At 36.6% G+C, this 22,612-nt stretch overlaps 1 protein-coding gene and 1 long non-coding RNA gene across 2 annotated transcripts in view; one reads left to right on the forward strand and one right to left on the reverse strand.

The window, feature by feature from the left end:
- The window catches only part of LOC149092082 (uncharacterized), a 193,544-nt gene that overhangs the window by 120,691 nt on the left and 50,241 nt on the right, over nt 1-22,612 (reverse strand). The window lies entirely within an intron of this gene.
- tal-AA (tarsal-less AA) lies at nt 883-2,113 on the forward strand. The gene has a single exon (XM_089265799.1). The coding sequence runs from the start codon at nt 1,313-1,315 to the stop codon at nt 1,412-1,414; it is 102 nt and encodes a 33-aa protein (XP_089121925.1). The 5' UTR covers nt 883-1,312; the 3' UTR covers nt 1,415-2,113.

The raw sequence follows: 22,612 nt of genomic DNA on the forward strand, positions 1-22,612 counted from the left end.
TATGTATATATATAGAGTGGTGTGTGTGTGTGTGTTGCCCTCATGCCTTTAGTCAGCCATAAAGAGAGCGCACGCAAGAGCGAGAGAGGTTTATGAATGAACATAGCGCGCTCGTTCAGCGCATTGTTCAATTTTTCAAGAGCAACAACTAAGAGCAACGCACACACACAGACACATATTCACCTTCACACGCACACCTGCCCAGCTATCGCGCTCTTTTGCACACACACACACACACACACATACGCACAGACAGCGCAGCCGGCTCGACGTGTTTAAGCTTCCGACGTGCCTCGCTCTCCAGCACTCCAGCTCTCTCACTCTCGCTCTCTCCCTCTCTCTTTGCCTCTCTGTGCGCTCAGATTCATATAAATAACGCTGTACGGGCAACGTCTTGAATCATAAGATCGACAACGTTCGACGAGTGCAGAGATCAGAGCGAAGTTTAACAATTTTCACTGTTGTAAAAAACTTGTGTGAAGTTTTTTTGTAGTTTGATTTACGCGTTGTGCGGCAGCAAAAATTTACAAAAAAAATAAAAAAAGATCCAAATAAAAACAATACAAATTCTTTTGCTCGGTTTTAATAAGCAAATGCAAATAACAATAAGCAGACATCAGCTTAAATTATATAAACAATAAAAGAGCACACAACAAAAGTATTTAATGGATTTCAAGTGTCAGTGACTCGATATTTATATATATATATACATACATACATATATATATAAGTAGAGAGATATATATTAACTCGAAAACTATACACGAAAAGAGCAGCTAAAGACTAAATATAAACTTACACACACGCGCTCTTCTGTATAATCAGTCAATAACAACTGGTGATAATAAAAGAACTTACAACAACAACAACAACAACAACGACGAGCAGCTTAAACAAAGAAGCAGAAGAGTGGAAGAAAAGAAGGCGTTAATCGTGTTGATATCATTCGAGTATTTTTGCTTAATTACACGATCAACCAATGGCTGCCTATCTGGATCCCACTGGCCAATATTGAGCGACGATCTTTGGAATCATTTCTCGGCTGCTTAAGTGACATCAATCTTGAAATATGGCCGCCTATCTAGATCCCACGGGTCAATATTGAGCAAGAGCTAAGAAACTCCCCAAAAACAAAAGCTAAATAAATTCATATATTTATTTGCATTGAGAGAGAATTTGAAAATATATCACAAAATGTCGCTGGCTTTGGATCCCACTGGCACCTACTAGGATCAGTCAAGAGAGCCTGGTCACAGTCTTCCACTTCATACCACACAAGTCAAGTAGAAGCCGCAGCAACAACAGCAGCAACATGTTCGATCTGGATCCCACGGGCACCTATCGTCGGCCGCGTGAGTCGCGTGACACGCGACACAAGCAGCGCCAGACTCTGGACCCCACCGGGCAGTACTAGGGCCCCGCCACGGCCACATTTCCACACCGCCTTTGCCTTATCCAAAAACAAAAACAAAACACAATATTCTGGACATGATTGGGGGCGCGCGTTGGTTGCGCCTGCGTGGCCGCGAGGAGACATCCAGCTGCCGGCGCCGCAGAAAGTAGCCAACCTGAGAGCCACAAGAATTATTTACTATTATGCATAAATTATTTATTATTATTATTATGACTATTATTATTATTATTATTATGATTATTATTTTTAATTAAATCTAAAAAATTGTTCATTGAATTGTTCGTTCACAAACAAATGAGGATCGATATATATCAGACAAAAGCTGTTTAGCTCCAATGGCTATACACATTATCCTATATCATACGCACACTCATACTATCACACTCACACACACATATACATGCATATATATATATTATTTTTATATATTTATCTATTTTGTGTCTGAAGAAAACTATGCAAAAAAGTATTAAATTTAGTGTCATATTTATTAACGAAAAGAGCGAAAATTTCACCTGTTGAAAACTCTTTTCAAAGAACAAAAATTTTCATTATTTATATAAATGTTTCCAAAAATTTTTTGCAACGGTTTTCGTGAGTTCCATTTCTTTTATTTTTTTGTGTAAAAATTTGAGAAAAGCGTTTAAATTTTAATCATAAACAATTTGTAGCTCTTAAGTATATGTTATATATACAAAAACCAACAAAAACAACACAAACAAACACATAAAATTATAATATTAAAAGAAAAATCATATTTAAAAAAAAAAAAAATTCAAATTGTAAAGTTATTTTCTATGGGCAATGCTGGGCAGCAAAATACCCTGCAGGCGCATCAAATTGTCGCATTTAATTACTCGATTTTCCGCACAGCCAGCGAGGAAGAGAGAGAAAGAGAGGGAGCGAGAGAGAGAGAGAGAGAGACTCACTTGCAGTTTATCCTAGGGCCTGGGCGCAGACAAATTGCCGCTGGTGGCCATAAAAAATGATTTTCCGAACGGGCAGCGCATATTTGATGAATCTGTATGCATTAATTAATGTCACTGGGCGGTCGCCGCCGGCTAAAATGGCGAAATGATCAATAGAACAGCAGCAGCAACAACAACAACAAAAGCAACAACAACATTGGCGAGAGAGCGAAACGCGTGCATTAAATTGCATGCGGAAGTAAAAGTTCAATGTTCGTTTGTGCTCCACAAGTGATTAGGTCAATAATAACAACAACAAAAACAAAAACAACAACAGCGACGACTACAGCAACTACAATAGCAGCAACAGTAACTCACAATGCATCTCGCTGTCTTTCCCTCTCTCTCTCACTCACACACTGTGCCTTACACGCCATGCCATATGTACTCAGAACTGCATTCTGAGCGTGCGGGAGAGCGCAAAAGCTCACGCTCACTCTCACACTCAGCGTTGCGCTCTGTAAGCTACTGCAACAGGAAGTTCACATATACAGCAGCCGACGTCGGCGTCGCAGTCGTCGCTGCAGTCGCCGCTGCAGCAGCAGCCGCACGACGCGGATATATGTATGTATGTACATATATAGTGCTAAAAATAGACACGTTAGCTTTTCGGCTGAAGTTCAGGGAAATCTACTCAGAGTGCCCGCAAGCGAGTGAGTGGGAGAGAGAGAGAGAGAGAGAGAGAGAGAGAGAGAGAGTGGGAGGGAGAATGTGTGTGCGAAGCAGCTGTTTCCACCAAGGTTGGCCTAACGGAAAGCTCTCGCGTTTTGCATTGAACAAAATATCAAATAAAAAAATACAAATAAAAAAACAAAAACAACAATAACAAGAATAATGCAATTAATACGAGCAGCGCACATGAAATGAAATGCAAGCGTATTGAGCGCTTGAGCGCTTGATCGCTTGATCGCTTGAGCGTTTGATAGCTTGCTGATCGGCGTGATGATCATTGGGTTACAAGTTTCCCAGGCCCACGTCTTGACCCAGTTAAAAGCCACAAGCATATTAACTTGTCATTTATGGCACCCTCAAAAGCAGCCGAAAAATCAACATAAACAACGACGATAACCGCAAGCAGAACTTTCTAAGTGAAAGTTGGCCTGGGATGCAGCGACTAGAAAAGTCTGCGCGGCCCGCCTACCGCAACTGCCCGCTTCCCTCCTTCTCCAACACCCTTCCAGCCCAAGTGACTAACTGACCGACTCTGGAGTTGTCTGTACCAAACTGTCAGCGTCCCACACTCTCACACACACACACTCACACGCAGAGCGAGAGAGAGATACTCACCATATAACTTGACCTACATTTTTGCAAGACAATAACAACGAAAAAATACACGCATACAAATACAAATTTTATATATATGTGTACATAAATATATGTATGTATGTCGGTATGTATGAGAAAAGAAAAAGCAAGAAATTTCCAACGGTACCGCGCTGAGGCCTGGCGCTGATTCAATGTTTATGAAGCGGTTGGGCTACACAGTTGCCGCTGCCGCTGTTGTTGTTGCTGCCGCTGCTGCTGCTGCTGTTACTCCTGTTGTTGTTGTGCTTTCAAAAATTATTATCGTAAAATTGATTTCATTGAAGTTGTCGACGCTGCGACGCGTCGCAGTCAGCGCCGCCTTTGCACGCGTCTTGTAGCACAATTTTGGATTTATTTTTTTTTGGTTTCTGTATATTTTTATGTGCATGTATTTTATTTTCGTTTATGTATTTTGATAATTAGGCGAAAGGTGAACAAACTCAACGGAATAAGTGGAAGTTGTAGTTGTAGTTGTAGCTGTTGTCGTTCGCTATTGTTGTTGCCGCTTGTTGGTGGCACGGGCAAGTGGCATTTTTTATTTATTTATTTTTGTATTTTAATTATTCAATTTACACATTTTGTAGTAAAAGAAATCGCAGTTGATCCAATTTCGGGCCAAAATGAATAGTCAGACTTTTGGAAATAGGATGTAGACTTTGTCTAACTTAAGTGAGGTAATCCAAATGGTTTGAAGTTTTTCTTAGATCTATATATGGAGGGCATATTATGGACTTTTTTTATAGCCATAGATAGATACATATATATAGATACACGAGAAATTACACGCTTTACTGGCTATAGTTTTCATTCTGTCATTTTATTTGTATTTTTAAAAATTATATTTTCATTATTTTAATGTGCAAACCTACATGCAATCTTTTTTCTATTTTCAGAATATACAATAATATATATATTATATATATATTACTTAAATTATTTTTATTTTCAAATGTATTTTATATACTTTCTATTTTTAGAATTTACTTCTCTTTTACATATTTTTCTATTTATAAAATATAAATATATATACATTTACATACATATATATTATTTATTTATACTTAATTTAAACGTACTTATTAATATTAATATATTTTTCAGAATATCAGTTTTATATATATTTTTGTATTTTTGAGAGTATTCGAACACGGATCTGCTCATAAAAATACTTTCTACTCGACGATCGGCTTGGTGTAAAGCTTTCCCATCATTTTCCATTTCTCACTATTTCCACTTGCATTCGAGAAAAATCCGTTAGGCAAAAGCTGCACGCTGCAAGTTTTGCCTGTCATATCCCAAAAAAAAAAATACTCAACAAAATACCAAAGAAAAAGTACCAAAAAAAAAGGTAGCAAAACTAAAAAATCAGTCAAAATATAAACAGAAAACACTCTCACTGCTCTGGGCAGGCAAAGGTCAATGACATGGTCCAATTTTTCGACAACTAATGTTGTTTTCATTGTAAACGCCAATGAAGACGACTGCGGCTCAAGAGCAATGGAACAGCAACAACAGCAACAGTAGCAACAACAACAACAACAACAGCAACTGAAAACAAATTCAATTCACTTTCTATTCCAATGAAAAATCGCTCAAAGCTCGACTCCAAAATCAACAACAGTAACAACGAAAGTGGCAGACAACAACAACAGCAGCAACAACAACAACAACAGCAGCAACAACTTTTGAGTTTTGGTATCAACCTGGTCTTGGCTTGGCCAGCAAATATCCATTGATCTTCGGCTTTCGAGTGGGCAGCCAGGGAGGGGGGTAAGAAAAAAAACGACGCATGCCTCATTAACAAAGGCAGCGGGACGAAGCGCCGCAGCAGCAAAAGCAACAACAAACAACAGCAACAACAACTTGTACAATTTGAAAGCGATTTAAAAAAAAAAAAACTAACATTTGTTGTGGCCAAGTTGTTGTTGTTATTTGACTTTAACGGTTTCCGTTTTTTGTTGACTGTTTTGTTTGTTTAGCCAGCAGCAGCAGCAACAGCAACAACAACAGCAACAACAACTGTTGTTCATTTGAATAACTGGTGAAAATTTCACCCAGACAAGTGCCTTTTGTTACATATCTACAAATATGCCATAGAGACGCACATAGATATGTTTTCTTCAGTTTCAATTTCAGTTTCGGTTTCATCTCTCGATGCCTCAAAAACAAAATAAGAAAAAATAAAAAAAATAACAAATAAAAATATGGTCTGGTAGCAAAAGTTTCTCCTAATTTGCAAATATTGTAGCTTAGCAAAAATATGTTGTTATTGACAGATGTTATTTTTTGCCTGTTATTATTTTCGCATAGTTTTACAGCGACTCACGTGACGTCTGTTACATTTCAGCAAAACTTTGTCTTAGTCATGTCTCTGTCTATATATATGTATTACTGTTGGTCGAGAGTGGGCTTTTGATTCACCACGGTGCGTATGCGCAATGTTTAGGCTAAATGGGTCGCTGTTAAGTGCCTGTTGGGTTTTTACCAACTGGCCAATACGCAATTTGGCCAGCTGCCAAGCCAATAGAACACGCTGAGCCAGGGACTTAATAGGCCAAGAGGCCAACACACATTGAGCTAAGCACTTCTTGGGAAAAGCGCAAAATGAAAAGTGAAAAGTTGCCAAAGCAAATTGTGATCGCTGTCGTCGTCGTCGTTGTCGTCTTTTTCTTTGTCTTTGTCTGTTGGCCACTTTGCTTTTGCCTATTGCAAATTACGTGCCATAAAAATCCGAGTGACTGACGTTCATGTGGGCTGGTACGCCAGTAGCTGGCTGCACCCCCGCCAGTCGCCCGCCTCCTGCCGCTGCCCCTTGAGCAGCGCCCACGCCTGTCGCCGTTTGTCGAGTGTCGAGTGTAACTCGCACTTTCACGTCTAATGCCAAAACACGTTGCAATTTTCATTGCTTGGCACTGACTTTAAGCCGACTGTTGGCCAAGTCCAAGTGAACAACAAATTGCAGCTAGATAAAGTGCTCAAGTGCTTCACACACACACACGTACACGCGAACACACAGACACGTGACGTCAGCGTGTGGCACCTGCCCTGCCGGCCATTGCGTAAGCAGAGCAGAGCTCCAATAAACTCTTAGATATCGCAGATCGACAGATTTTGTTATTGTGCAAGCACATGACAATCAATTAAGCACTCGCCCACAGCCGCAAACACTTTGCGTTTTTATACATTTCTGCAACGGTTCAATTAAAAAACTATTACTACATTAATAAAATAATTATGATACCCTAACATGGTGTGTGTCCATTGGCCGACGCACGATCGTAAATTTGTATATATATGGAGTGTACTTCTTGTAAACCTATTCAGCATGCTAAACCCAATTCGATGATAGATAGTGCCAAGTGGGTAGAAATTATAATTATGATCAAGAAGTTACAGGCATAGAATTTGGTCGTCAAAAATCTGTAAAGCTATTATATGCGGCTTTCTAGTTTTATTATTTTATAGAATTTATTATTTATTATTTTATAGAAATTTCTATCCAATTCAGCAAACCCTAAAAAATACGCACGTTCGACTTTCTGTTTTGATTTTCTATGCGCGTCTCAATAATTATAGCTGTGTTAATTATTTTCATAAAATAGCTGAAATGTTTAGGTTTCAGCGGCTTAGCTTATATGTAAATTGACACACTTTCTGAAAGCGCCTCTCTATGTGATTCTCAATAATTACATACAAGTATTTTATGAATATGAAATCTTATAAATGCTTCATTATATTCTCAATTTTGATTTTTAGTCAATTTTAAATTGAAATCCAGTTCGATTTATGAAATTTGTTTGCCAAGGTTAAAGCTTAGTATATTATTTATCATAGCATTTAGTGTGCAACTTAACCAGTTGTAGTAAAAAGTATATTGACATATATTCGACAGCAAGCAAACTGGTTCGCTTAAATATATATATATATTTGACTGTCTCTCATAAAAGAACGCTAAAAATAATATAAATTTGGTCTACATATATTATCTAAACAATATTTTATCTTACAGTTCTCCAGAAGCTTTACATTTAGGCTCTGAATGTAGTTAAAAAGAAAGTCTAGTTATGTATAAAATGTTGATATATTTGTTCAAATTAGAAATATCTAATAATAAGTTTAATTTTACAAAAGAAACAACTAGACTTCGAGAGTTTTATGTAATTTATTAAGTACTAAAAAATTGCTTATAATTAAATATTTATTATTGATTTAAATATATCTATTTTTCATAACATATTTGTATGCTTATTAATGTTTATATTCATTCTTAAGCGGGTTAAATGAAACTTAACACTAAAACTGATATCTTAAGTGTATTTTAGGTGCGCCATAATCAAAAATTGTCTTTGTTCACTTTGTTGTCAATATGTAATATGCCAAAAAATACTTGACAAAAAAAAAATTAAAAAAAAATATCAATAAAAAATAAGATAAAATAAAAAAGAGCGTTGAAAACATTTGGAGACCCCCAGACAAGGTATGAAACGTGAGCCGGCTACACACACACACACGCACACACTCCGGCAGGCCTGTACTGCTGAGTGTGCGTACACCTGTCAGGTGAGACTGTGCTCAGCAACGAATCCATCTAGCGCCTCTATCAGCATAACAATTAAGCTTAAATACCTGTCTTATTGGGCCCCCAAATTGGCATTATTCACACTTGATTGGAGGCATGTGAAAAGATTTTTCATCGCACTGTTTGAGCTCTTCAGGCCCCCCTCTAGCCAATGGCCCATCAAAATTCATTCAAAATTATGGAGCTGCCAGCCACTACGTGACACAAACTCGAAACAGGCACGCACAATGAAGAAGAAGAAGAAGAAAAAACCTATATCTGACCACATGCAGATACAGATATATGTAGATACAGATACAGATAAAAGATACATCGCTAATGAGCTAATGTGTGGACTGAAGCTTTCGTTGCATTTACAGCGCTTCGATCCTAACTAAGTAAATCCCACTTTAGATAGACGAAAATAAATTTAAATACACAAATAAACAGAGAGAATAAGACAAAGAGAGAGCGAGAGAGAGAGAGAGACAGCACGAGCGACAGAGAGTGCGACTGATATACATACATATGTTGGTCGCCGTGGCGAGCGTATAAGAGAGACAGAGAGTGCGAAAGAGAGGGGCCGACAGTGAGCAACATGGCAACATACAGAAGACAAAAACAGTTCATTGAACTATTTGTGAGCTTTTTTTTTTTTGTTTGCTGTGGTTTCTTTAGTTTTATTCGTGGATTATGGTATCATAGCCCAGGCATATATGCCATATACCATACAGCATATAACATATGGCGCACACATACATGCACAAGCAGGCATACAAAAGTACATATACACATGTATATGTATACGTATATACATATATGTATATATGTACATATGTAGCTTCTTCAAAGGTTTTGAGGTGTCATGTGTTTTGTGAGGTTTTGGATTTCGAGTCTTGTAATGGTAAACTTTTAATCATGAATTCTTAATTGATAGGGCGCACACAAGTGTCACTATTTATATATACACATCAATATTGAATGTGTGTGTGTGTGTGTCAGACAAAGAAATAGCGACAGCACAGGTATGCCCTAAAGAGAGCTGGGAAAGAAAGCTAAGCACGGCCTAGGCTTTAGAAATATGCAAGTCACTGCACATAAATTTTTGGATATACATACGAATATACATATGCATATATATACGTATATAGTTTATAGGTATAAAGACAGATATAGCTCGAGAGTTCCACGTGTACCAGTTACTCCTAAATAAATCAGTTATTAAAACCTGTCCAGACACTCGGTTCATTTACAATATACCAAGCTGTGACGACCTTGAGATTAGCAAGTGATAAAAATCCATTAAAACAATCAAGTTTATGCACACACACACAGACACACACACACGCTCACATGCAAGTCAATTAAATATTTGGCAAATAACAATTCATGATACCATTTTTTCTCTTTTTATTGAAATTATATTGCAGCCCAAACCTAACCAGCAGCTGTCTCCAAACAAAATAAACAAACAGAAATGCATTTAATTGTTGTATATATATATATATATATATATATATATATATATATATATTTATTTTTGCATTTTTGTTACTTTGTTTCTTCTCTGGTTTGACAGTATATAAACAAATTTGTTAAATAAAAAAAAAATCTAATCAAGCTGGAATTTGTGCCATGGCTGAATAGATGAGAACAAAGCCATTTCTATTGGGATAAAAAAGTATTTAAAGTCTTTGATGTGTGGTATTTTGTGGTATTCTATGGTAATCGCAGCTAGCTTCCAGGAATAAAGCAAGAATGATTAGCAATTGTCGTCTGGCAAGCTGCGTCAATTATCAACAACAATAAATCAGGGTTTGCTACAAGACTTCATGCCCATTTCGACATCAACAATCAATTGGCAATTAAATTTTAATAGAAACGCTTCATGCTTAAAATAATCTTAAAATCGAAGCGGGACTCCAAAAACAGCTAAAATTAATCAATTATTTTAAATAAATATTTATATTATTCTTAAATTGTTTATATATGTATATGGCAAAATAACTATGAATAAATTAAAATCAAACTTTTTCAAATATTAATATTAGTTATGTAATAAGAAAATATATTTAATCAAACTTGGAAATATTGAAGAGTAAAGTAAATAATTTGCCTAAAAATATCTTTTTTTTTTCATAATATTATTGTCATTCCATTTAGTCCTTTCATTGCAATCTAAGCTAATAAAATTGTCAAATATAAATGTTTAAAATTGACAAAATATTTGTTACTAAAATATTATACTGCATTTAAATATTTAAAAAATATAATTAAATGTAATTATAATAAATATATAGCAGAAATAAATATATAGTGTAAGATAAAATAAAGAAATAAATAATAAATAAAGTTAGACTCAAAGTAAAAGGCCTGCCAAGAGCATACGAATCGCTTTAGTTATCACAATGTTATGGTCAAAACTGGAATATAAACTTTGAATCATATGAAGTGCATAAATATCATATTTTATGCCTCATAAATGGGCTGCAGCTAAAATCAATATCGCAATTAAGAACACAAATGCGCATATTAGAGTTGAGAACATGCAGAAACACGTTTAATGCAGAAAATGCGCCAGACATAAAGCCAGCCGCAGCAGCAGCAGCAACGCCTACGAATGCCGGCTCGATGACAACATAAATAACTAAATAAATAAATAAGAATAAATAAATAATCTTTCAATTAGAATAGAGACTACATAATAATAACCAAGAGCAAAAAACCCGCGTGTCACACGCCAAAGTCAAAGTCAAAGCTGAAGTGCGACTCTCAGCCAAGTTCAATATCAAATGTGAGACTTCTGACAGACGTGGCTCACTGAGCTAGATCCAGAGGCTTGCCACACACACACACACACACTCATACGTGGATATCAGGAAGCATTGGGCGTTACAGCACTATAAATCAGATTTATTATCAACTTTGGCTAACACGCCCTTTTTTTGTGGCCCCCTCGAGCGGGGCTAAGCTCGCCGTCAAACGCAAGCTAAACTCCTGGAGTGGAGTATTATTGTTGCTATCAAAGCGGTAGTACGTTTGTTTATTTGGCAAGTAGTCGAAGAGTTGATACCCTGTAAGTTGCAATGCCTCTATATGGAAGTGCAAAGCTCTCGAGTAAAACAGTTAAAACGAAGATAGACCGAGGTAAACAAGTAGCGAAACAGACAGGTTAATAGATTGCTTTATGCTAGTCAGACAGACAGACTGATCGACAAATGACAGACCGAGACAAACAGACAGCTCGATAGACGTGTCTAAATCAGCTCGTCAACAACTCTACTCTATACTCTACATATATTATCAGCCAAGTCTTCTATCTACTGTTACATATGTAATTACAGGCAAAATCAATATACCCCATTTACACATTTTCACGGGGCATAGCTACAACAGTCATTCACTGTAATAACAACTTCCGTATGTAATTCATGAGTCTGTCATTATTTAGCTCGAGCAGCAACAACAATCGTAACTGCCACACACAAAACTCAACTCGACACCGAAAACTGCATTTGAATATGTTTCGAGATTCGATTTGCATCGACTTGCAGCGTTCATACGATCTGAGATACTCACTCGACTCTGGCGAATTTTTGTTTATCTACAAATTGACATAATTTGCTCATAAATGTTAAATGAAAACAACAAAATAAAAGAAACCAAAACCAAAGACTTGACGTAAATCCAAATAACGTCAACAACATTGCATATACTCTGTATGTTTAGCATACTTTTGCATATACCCTTGCACAAGTTAATTGGGGTATATTGAGCATAGAAGAGTGTGTCTAATGGATAAGTGAATAAATGAAACTTTAACCAAGCAGAATAAAGTTTCTCATATAAAGTAATAATAGTATATATATACTTTTTATTTACATTTTTGAAATTTCTCTTTTATTTTACATACTTATTATACATACATTACTGGGCATTTGCTAATAGTCGATACTCTTTGGAATGCTTAGAGCACTTGTTTAAATAATGAACTGAACCGACACTAAAGTAAAGCAGTTGCAAAAACCAAATGCTAATTCAGATATCAAAGGCTAATCGACACGCCTCGCCAAAAAATATTCGGCTATAAATTGAAACACTTTATGAAACATACAAGCGACAACAATTAATTAAGAATTATAATTATTTATTGAGCATGCATACGTATGATACTTCGATATATAGTATTTAAATGCTCAACTCGTTGCGAATATCTCTGTTTTTTTACATCAAACTGGTATGAAATCGCATTAAATTGCAAATGATTAATAAAAATAATTTGATTGCATAATACAAAGTGCCAAAAAGAAAAATATTAATTTAAAAAAAAATAGTCTAAATGTACAAAGAAAAAAATTATAAAATATTGGCTTATTAATTTCTTGGGCATGGATATATTATAAATAGACTAATTAGAGATTTAATGAAAAGATCATTTAAAAACAATAAGATAAGTGTCATGGTTAATAAATCATGAATTTCATGATCTCAAGAAATTTTAAAATATATATATATATATATATTTTTTTTTTTTTTTTAATTGAATAATACGTATAAATTGATACATTGTCAGACTAATAAAAAAAGTACAATGAAAATATTTAATATTTTATTTTATATATAACTTTATATATACTTTTTATTATTCTTATTTATTTTTATTTTTTTTTGTTTTGTTTTATATCGTAAAATAATCAAGTTTTGGATTTGTTTGAAAAGTGTAAATATATACATATAAATTAAGTGAAATGATGCTATTAATATTTATTTAAAATTAAGTTGCGGCCTCTTGACGCAATTGCACTTGGCTAAAAGCCGCACTTGAGTGCCCAGGAAAACCAGTTAGCTGTTCTTTTAATCGCCAAATGACCATATCTCTCATTTATTCGGCACACTTTTTAAATTTGGAGCCAGTGCGACCTGTTCTGATTATGGCTCCCCAAACAGATCCAGGCCCACATTCGGCACATGCCGCCCAGCAGCCAAACAGAGGCAAAGTCAAAGTCAAACTCTGACGCAAATGGAGTTAACGATTTGTATTTTCAGACAAACAGACGCACTTGACTATATATAAGCGATTTCAAATACTCTCCCATATATATGTATGTATATGCATATAAATAATTACCATTATCGCACTTATGGCAGGAAAAATGTCAAACGGCCAAGACTTTGGATTCTTGGAGAGTGCGTGTAGAATTTAGCACCGAACGGAAGCTGTGCGCCTCGATCTCGATGTTGAGCTCGAACTCGATCAATGTCGGATTGGAAACGCTTAATTTATGTAACAACAACAACAACAACAGCGGCAACCGCAGCCGCAGCAACAAGAACAACGACAACAACAACAACAGCAACAAAAATAGCAACAATTATTACTACATATTAACATTTGTAACATTCTTACATACTTAATACATTATTATAGTAATTTAATAACATGTTCTCATGGTCAACCTGCTGGCTAACTGAAGTGGCCCATGGATTGGATTCGATTGAATCGCATTGTCGTACTCGATGCTTGCTTGGGCTAATGCGATGCATATTTTAAAGAGTTGAAATACACATTGTAGCACAGATTGAGAGACACCTCTCGACCCTGCTCTCCGCTGGCGATCTGATCATAATGAACAAGATTTTACGGGCGTTAACGTGGTCAACATGATGGCTCGACCATTGGAGCCGGCCGGGCCGTGCCATGTGCCATGTCAAAGATACCACCAGCACCGCATAACACATCAAAAATATCACGATTTTCAGCTGTCAACAGTTAGGCGGATGTTGCGCTATATCTATAGCTATATATATATATAGTTGTATCTGTATCGGGTGAAAAGTGAAAATGCATCGTTCTAATTATAAGACATGATGATATCATCAGCATCGCTTGATTTACGAGCTTATGTTAGCGGATCCAAAGATCCGGCAACAATTGGCTGCACCTGATCGCATTCGCCTTGCCCCACCCTGCACCACCCAGCGCTGGCCCACCTCTGTACCGCTCAAGTTCAATGCGAAACAGCAAACGCGAGACGCCAGACAAGGCAAACCCTTGAAAATGGACGCGATTCGAACCGACTCGACTCGACGCTGCTCGGCTCGACTTATCATCATCTCTGAGCACGGCCTGCACTTGATACCAGCGACGCTTGGCGACAATGGATCGCTGTCGCACCGTGCTGATACGGACACCCAAAACCACATAGCGGCGGCCTCGTACACACTTCGTACTTCATATGGAAATGCGGCACCGTCACGGGAAAAAAATCAGAAAAAATAAATAAAACGTTTCAGTTCCATTTCTTTTGCAAATTTCGTTTATTGTTTGTGTTTTTTTCTTTTTGCGACAATTTCTGTTTATTTTTGCTAAATTGGGTCTAGTTTATGCGGTTTGTTTATGAATCTGACCTCAGTCATGATCATGAATAGCTCTTTTTTTTCATTTTGGGGGACATTTGAATCTATGAATGGGCTGTGGCTGTGGCTGCGGCTGTGGCTGTGGCGTGGGCAACAGAACGTCTGGCGCGTTGCATCAGAGGGATTGCAAATAGGTGGATATGAATCATTCATTATAGAAATTCTTATATAATGCATTAGTATATGCCATAGTTTATTGATTAAGTAATTTATTGATAGCTAAGAACTTTTGGGTTTGCATAGATAATAGAGCATATTTTTGTTAGTTGATTGATTTGATTTAATTGATGGACAGAGTAAGAGCAATACGATAAATAGGGAAGATACTAATACTACTGAATCTAGAGAAGATATTGTACATATGAACTATATGTAATTGTTGATTGACTGATTGATTGAAGAACTATGTCAGCTGTATGATTGATTGATTCATAGGTTCTGTAATGATTGATAATGATTGATCAACTTAGAAACTTGACTGTATATTTTTGACTACCTGAATGATTGACTAAATAAAAAACTCAGTTGCTTGATTGTGTCTTAAGAGGATGATTGATAAACTAATTGAAGCAATAAGTAACTAGCCAATAATTGATTGACTGACGGACTGTACTTCTCACTAACAAGCTGATTGACTGACTATTTGATTGATTCCTTGATCGTCTATTGCTAATCTTACCTGTCAGCATTTGTATAAACAAATCATGAGTGATCATGTCTGGTATCAATTTTCTTAGCGAAGTTCCTCACTCAGCTAGACGCAGATGCCACAGCTCCATAGTTTATCTACTAGCCAAAGCAAATTTAGCTGAGCCACTGGCTCGTCCATTGATTTATGGGCGTCGTCTATGCATTGCCGTTTGCAAAAAAAAAAAAAAAAAAAACAAAAACAAGCTCTAAATCAAGTTCAAAGTCAAACAAATTAACAACAATTTAGCTAATCAAACGACTAACTAGCTGACTGAGTGACTCTTGTGGGTGCCCCAAACGAAAATGCCCCACAAAAGAGAACCGAAACATGTTTGCAGTATTTAGAAACAGAAAAAACAAAGACAGTGAACAGTGAAACAACCTATGTAAATTGATAAATTATAGTAGATAAATGCAAATAAATAATTAAAAGCAAATATAACAGCGAGCGCAGTCGCTGTCGCAGCTTTAGCCACAATTCACAGCGGCTGGCTATTATTTTGGCAATAAACTTGTTTAATTTGCATAAAGCCAATGCCCGCCCCAGCTGCCGCCCGCTCGCCCAGCCACCCAGCTCAATGCAGATCGTATCGAATCAGCGTCAGCATCAGCATCAGCATCAGCATCAGCTGACGCGGATGCTGGGATATCAGCCAAACAGCAGCATCTCTCCAGCTGTAGATTATATATAGTTGATATGCATACTTATATAGATATATACATATGTGTAGATGTATCGATATATATGTATACAGATCTATATAAATACTTAATACTTATACTATGCACTTCATTTTCGGCATCGGGAATCTGTGGCAAAACTAGTTCGTCGCAACGTTTAGTGCAGTAAACAAAACAAGTGGATCTGATCTAGTCAAGAGTGAACGACTATCAGATACCCTATCAGCTTATGTTAGGCCTTAGAAACTATATATTTAATTTTTTTGACAACTTTTTTGTTTCGTATACTTGGGACTGTGAAACTATTTTTGTAATATTACAATTCTTTATTGACATTCTTTTTAAACATTTAAAATCAGATTTTCCCCGGCAGTCCAGAGCCATATTAATTTGATGGAAAAATAAAATAAATATATTACTCGAAATGAAAAAGTTTGATATGATATCATATACTCAAATGAGTTAAGTCCCCGCTTGGACCACAGCTGGCCTTAATACAGGGTATATAAAATAATAAAAAATAAAGAAAAAGAATTAAATATGCACGTTTATGGTGAAACACATATATAAATAAAAACTTGTATATAGTGTACAAATATAATAATATATACAGTATATTCTTGTACATATGTACTTGTCTGCTAAATGTTTCTTTATTTAGCGTGTTCTATTGAAAGGACAATAAACTTTAAACAATACATCAAGGTCAACCACTCGCATTAGATGAGCCCGAGCTAAAGCTGGTGACAGCGGCTGCTCGATTTTCGTGGGCCCCTTTCGATCATTGTTGAATTCTTCAATTTGTTTAAAAATTTCAAATTGTATTATGCAAATCCGAATTTAATCGTGTTAATTCGCGATTTCCAAATTCCGAATCTCAGCTGTAATCAATTCTGTGGCTATTCCAATGTTCTATATACTAAATTTAAATTAATTAAAGATGAATGGAATTTTTTTTAAGCTGAATATGCATACATAGATAATTGGAGATATGATTGGTATATCAAGGTTTGCATGTAAATCGCAATCGGGGGGCATATCAGCTAATACATTCTTTTTCATAATATTTCTAAACTTTTGCCAATTTTATTCACATTGCAGTTACATGTAATTAACAGTAAAGTTGCAGCTTTGGAAACTCTTAACAACGCTATAAACTAGCATAATTATTTCAGTAACGCGTTGTTATTATTGCATGTATATTAATATAAGTCAAATAATTATTTCCACCTTGTAATTGTGAGCAAATTATTTCATAGAGATTAAATGCTCTTTATGAGCAGCGCTTTGTGGAATTTTTATTTATTTATATATAGACATGTATATATAAATATGTATTTTCCTTTATTTTTGGTTTTCTTAATTTGTTTTGATTTCTGTTGCTTGCTGTTGTTTTAATTTTAAAACATTTACAGCTGTTGGCAACTATTTTTGCAGGGCATGGCTCCCATATATGTACATATATGTACGTGTACATACGCACATACATATGTATATGTGCGTATGAGATTTACATTTCTGTTTTCTTTTGTTGTTGTCAGCTATGTGTTCAATGCACCCGACGTGTTCGTTGTTGTTGTTGTTGTTGTTGCTGTTGTCGACTTGCGATTAAGTCAGTTCTGCGCTGCAGTTTTGTTTACTTTTGATTTTGTCGTATTTTTTGATTAAGTGCAACGGGCGCATAGCCGGAATAAGCATGTGTGCATATGCATATATCTACATACATACGCATATATATGTATATTTGTATATATACAGATGTAACTGGCATTATCTGACAACTGTTGTTGCCCTCTGCAGTTGCCGTTGTTGTTGCTGTTGTTGCTGTTGCTGGTGTTGTTGGAGTTGCTACTTCGAATGTTTCTTAAGTTCAACGTAATCAACGCAAAGAATGTCACATTGAAAGAGGTCAACCACCAGCGCCTTGTCATGTCATTTATATAATTGAAAACAATTTATTTTATTTGCTAACGATATTACGATTTAATTTAATTAAAGCAGGAAGACAATCATCAGCCGACGCTGCCATAGAAACAGTTGCCGTAGGCACAGCACAATATGAGGAAAACAATATCGAGTCGATATCGCTGAATCAGTCAATCAGTTCATCAGAAAATCAGTCTAGCTGTAGGTTTAACATTTAATCTGGAAGTAAAGCTAAATATGAGTCAGCTTATGGGAAAATCTATTAATAGGCTATTCAGTCCGGAGTCAATCAGTTATTCACTCAGATATTTACTCAGTCAATCACGGACATTCCACCGGTTCCATCGGCTAGTCTATTAATCAGTCATCAATCATCAGTCATCCGTCATCAGTCATCAGTCATCAGTCATCAGTCATCATTCATCATTCATCATTCATCAGTCATCAGTTATCAATCATCAGTCATCCGTCATCAGTCATCAGTCATCAGTCATCATTCATCATTCATCAGTCATCAGTCATTAGTCATCAGTCATCAGTTATCAGTCATCAGTCATCAGTTATCAGTCATCAGTCATCAGTCATCAGTCATCAGTCATCAGTCATCAGTCATCAGCCATCAGCCATCAGTCATCAGTCATCAGTCATCTTGCATCAGTCATCAGCCATCAGTTATCAGTCATCAGTCATCAGTCATCAGTTATCAGCTATCAGTCATCAGGCATCAGTCATCAGTCATCAGGAATCAATAAATTAGTCAATCAAACTGTCTGCCTGTTTGTCAGTCAATCATTCAGGTAGTTGAATGATAAGTTAGTTAATCATTCAGCGCATTCCTCAATCAGACATTCAAAAAGTTAATCGATCGATAATATATTAATGCTATCAATAGCTGAACAAGTCAGTCAATCACTCATTGCGGCCAGTCTAATGCACTTAGATATTCACCTATATGCTGCTATGATATATGTAAGCTTTTGCATGACTGACCGATCTTTTGGGGCGTGCCCTAAGTATGGGTTGCAAATAAAAAGCGCATAATAAGCGTTTAAATGCAATTTTCGTAGCAAAGCGAATCGTTCAGGCCAAATATCATAAGGGACTTAAGTATATGTTTTGCAGCACGTTGATTAGAATGAAATATGTGGCTAGCCCAACAACAACAACAGCAACAGCAGCAACAACAACAACAGCGGCAGCAGCAGCAGCAGCAGCCACAAAAAACTACATCAAAAAGTCCTTTTTCTTTCTAACAGAAATATTTAGGTAGCATTTAAGGAGACAGACACACAGACAGCTCACAAATCGGACTGTTTCTGTTTTAGTTTTACTTTTTCTTATATATTTTGTATTTTGCTTTTTTTTATATTTTTGACTGACGGTTTCTTCATTTCTTGTGGCTGCTCAATAATTTTGTGAGGGTGCCGCCAAAAAGGGCGCTCGATGTTCTTTGTTTCAAATAGATTATGGTCAATGCGAATACAGATGAACATATATACAAATATATATGTATATAAACATATTTTGTCTGCTGCGAAGTTCAAGGATTCTGGACGTTGGGTTCATTGAACCAGAATGCTTCTACGGCCGGAAATATCGAATTCGCTTTAATTGTGATCGAACAAATTAATAATTTTGATGAAAAGTGAAAGACAATGATCACAGATGTCGTCGACGTCGTCGTCGTCTATGCGAATTGTGAAAAAACAAATTGCGCCAGAGGAAGTTAAAGACATCCAATTCAATATCCGCCTGCTGTAAGTGTGCGCCCTAATGACTTGGGGGCGTGGCCAGCTGAAGAAGGTGTGCACAAAGGGTTGCGCGAGCTGCGTAATACGAGCTGTCCCCAGAAAAGTGAAGAAAGTTGAAACTAGGCACGTGCCAGGCCAGCCCACAGCTGTCGAGGATACAAACGAAAGCGAACTACGACGCGCTGCCATAAGTCAAGTTGCCACGAGCGAGCGAGCGAGCGAGATAGAGAGAGTGTGAGAGGGAGAGGGAGAGTGAGAGTGAGCGAGTGACGCAGTCGCAGATCAAGATCACAAATGCTGATGGCACACTGATTGATCTTGCGACTGGTTTGGATTGTGCCAAGGAATTCCTAAGAATATGGCACACACACACTCGCACACACACACACACAGCAAAACTAAACACGCAAAAAACTGAAAGGGTGGAATACAATATAATAATAACAAGGAGCAGGGCAGCTCGTATTATTTAATTTGGCACTGAGAGTTTTTTGCCGCCGAGTGTATCAATGAATCGAAATGAAATGCGAATGCCTCGATCGCGTGCGGCAAACATTTCCACGGATTGCTTCGCAGATCCCGCATTCGAGTTTTATTGCTGCTCTAGCGCTGGGTATTATGAGTCTCTTGAGAGCTAGGCGACGCATAGCTAGCGAGTGTATATAATATTTGTAATATTTGTTTATGTCTAGGTTCTTGATTGTGTTTATTTCTCGTTTGGAAAACTACAATAAATTCATGTCTACAGGGGTATCAAAATACATACTTGTGTATATGTTTATATGTCTACATTGATCTGATTACAGTGTATATATATTGTATTCATGTATGATAGACATAACAAATGTTGTATATAGATCAATAATAATAATAATAATACTTGACAGTGCAAACAAATATATTGTTAACAACTTTGTGATCCAAAATCAATTAGACTTAGTCAACTAAAATATTTACATATTTTTTATTTCGCAATATTTGTAATAATTTGATAACTTATTTGTTTAGCTGCTGAACATGCCAGATATATCCTATATATGTACATATATATTTGCTTCTGTATAAGTGCTTAAATAACTTGATCAAGTAGTGTATTCAAGTTTCGGCTTGCTCTTTATTCCTTTGGTGGCGCAGAGTTCCAGAGCTTTGATTTGTCTTGCCTGATGCTGAAACGATTGGCTGATTATTATTTATTTTTTTGTAATCTGGTGGGTTGTGCCTTGTATTTAGGCTGCAAATGCATATAAAATAGGTTTAACCCATGGCGTCGCATGGGTCAAAAATACCACAGCAGTTTCTAATAAACGCAATAAACAGTAAAAATTCTAAATTTAAGCTTATTTAATTTATTTATTTTATACACAATAATTTGTAACAAAATTCATATAAAGCAATTCATGTCCTATTGCATTTTCTTCAAATATTTTAGAGCCATTCACCGTGAAGGGTTAATCGATATGGTTTTTTCTGTTCATATCAAACAAAATAATATAATGCAATAATTTTTGAATATTTTTGCCGTATCAATTCTGATGACTAATACGCATGCAAGTTCCAAGAAAATTGTCGACATACCACGAATAGTTTTGGGACCAGGCAGCGCCGTCAACTTCTTGGCTCGCATGCCAAATTGCAACTTAATTATAAATTGCAACAACAACAACCACCAAATGGAGAAAAAGAGGAAAAACGACTGAAATGAAACACGGACAGACCAAAGTTTCGGGCTGCACTGTAAAATTGTAGCGTCAGAGAGCCATGAAGCGCCACACAAAACAAAACAAAACTGAAGGAAAAAAAACTGCTAATTTAACTGTTAGTTTCACATGCACACACTCACACACATACACACACTCACATACATATGCGAAGTCCAATGAAAATGCCATGAAAATGCAGTCAACTTTGGGAAATCCATGAAATGTGCGAGTACAAGTATTAAAGCAAGCAAATCTTCCGCGTTTGTGTAATGCAGGAAGATTTTGCATGATTTTTTGCTTGTATTTGAACATTATATATAAGTCTAAATATATATATGGTATATCTATGTATTTGCCATAAAGCTGTAATTTGTGCATGAAATCATTAGGTATTATGTGCCTGTCTTGAGTAAAGCTGCATAAGTTTGTCATCTATTGCAGCTCTTATTAAAACCTTAGGATTAATCAGAGAAAATATTCTTGGCAAGGTTCTTAAAGAATTACATATATAATGATTGACTATTGACTGCCCATCATATAATAATACTCTTAAAATTTTCCATTGGCATTTAGAATATAAATTAAAAAATAATTATTTAATATTTTTAGCTCGAGCTAAAATTCAACCTTCAATCCGCTTGAACTTCAACTTATTTTGCAATTATTTTTAAATTGTTTATTGAGCCGCCTTGTGGAGACTATATCAGTCTGCATCCTGGAGAGATGTGGCCAACTGAGCGCCGCAAGTCTGGTGAGAGTTTGAGCCAGAATAGGCTGGCATTTGAATGAAAGCAGTGAGAGCAGCTGAAGCGGGCGTCGCATTGCCAACCTGAACCCACGACAGACCCAGACCCCAGCGCCGTTGCCCCTGTTACACTCGGATGGCACCTACTGTCAGCTAACCAATGCCTGGTGCTCCGCCTCACCCCCTCGCCCATTGGCAAATGCCCGCTAAATCCCCACAATCAACAAGCGCTGGAAGCGCCAGCAGCTAGCGACGTCAGAGACAGCGTGCGAAAGTGAAATCGAACCTTTGCTGCCGGCATTTGTGCTTTTAACAACAACCACAGCAACAACCACAGCAACAACTACAACAACAGCAGCAGCAGCTACAACAACAACAGCAAGCACAGCCGGTTTTTAGAGTGCTTTGAGGGGCACGACTGTGCGGCTGGTCGGGGTTGGGGGGGTAAGGAAAG

Source organism: Drosophila navojoa, chromosome 2 (assembly GCF_054131105.1).
Source record: "Drosophila navojoa isolate 15081-1374.11 chromosome 2, UAZ_NAV_1.0, whole genome shotgun sequence".
NCBI lineage: Eukaryota > Metazoa > Arthropoda > Insecta > Diptera > Drosophilidae > Drosophila > Drosophila navojoa.

Bases quoted from the DNA above. Each gene is read 5' to 3' on its own strand.
- tal-AA (XM_089265799.1), top strand. From the start codon at position 1,313: ATGTTCGATCTGGATCCCACGGGCACCTATCGTCGGCCGCGTGAGTCG.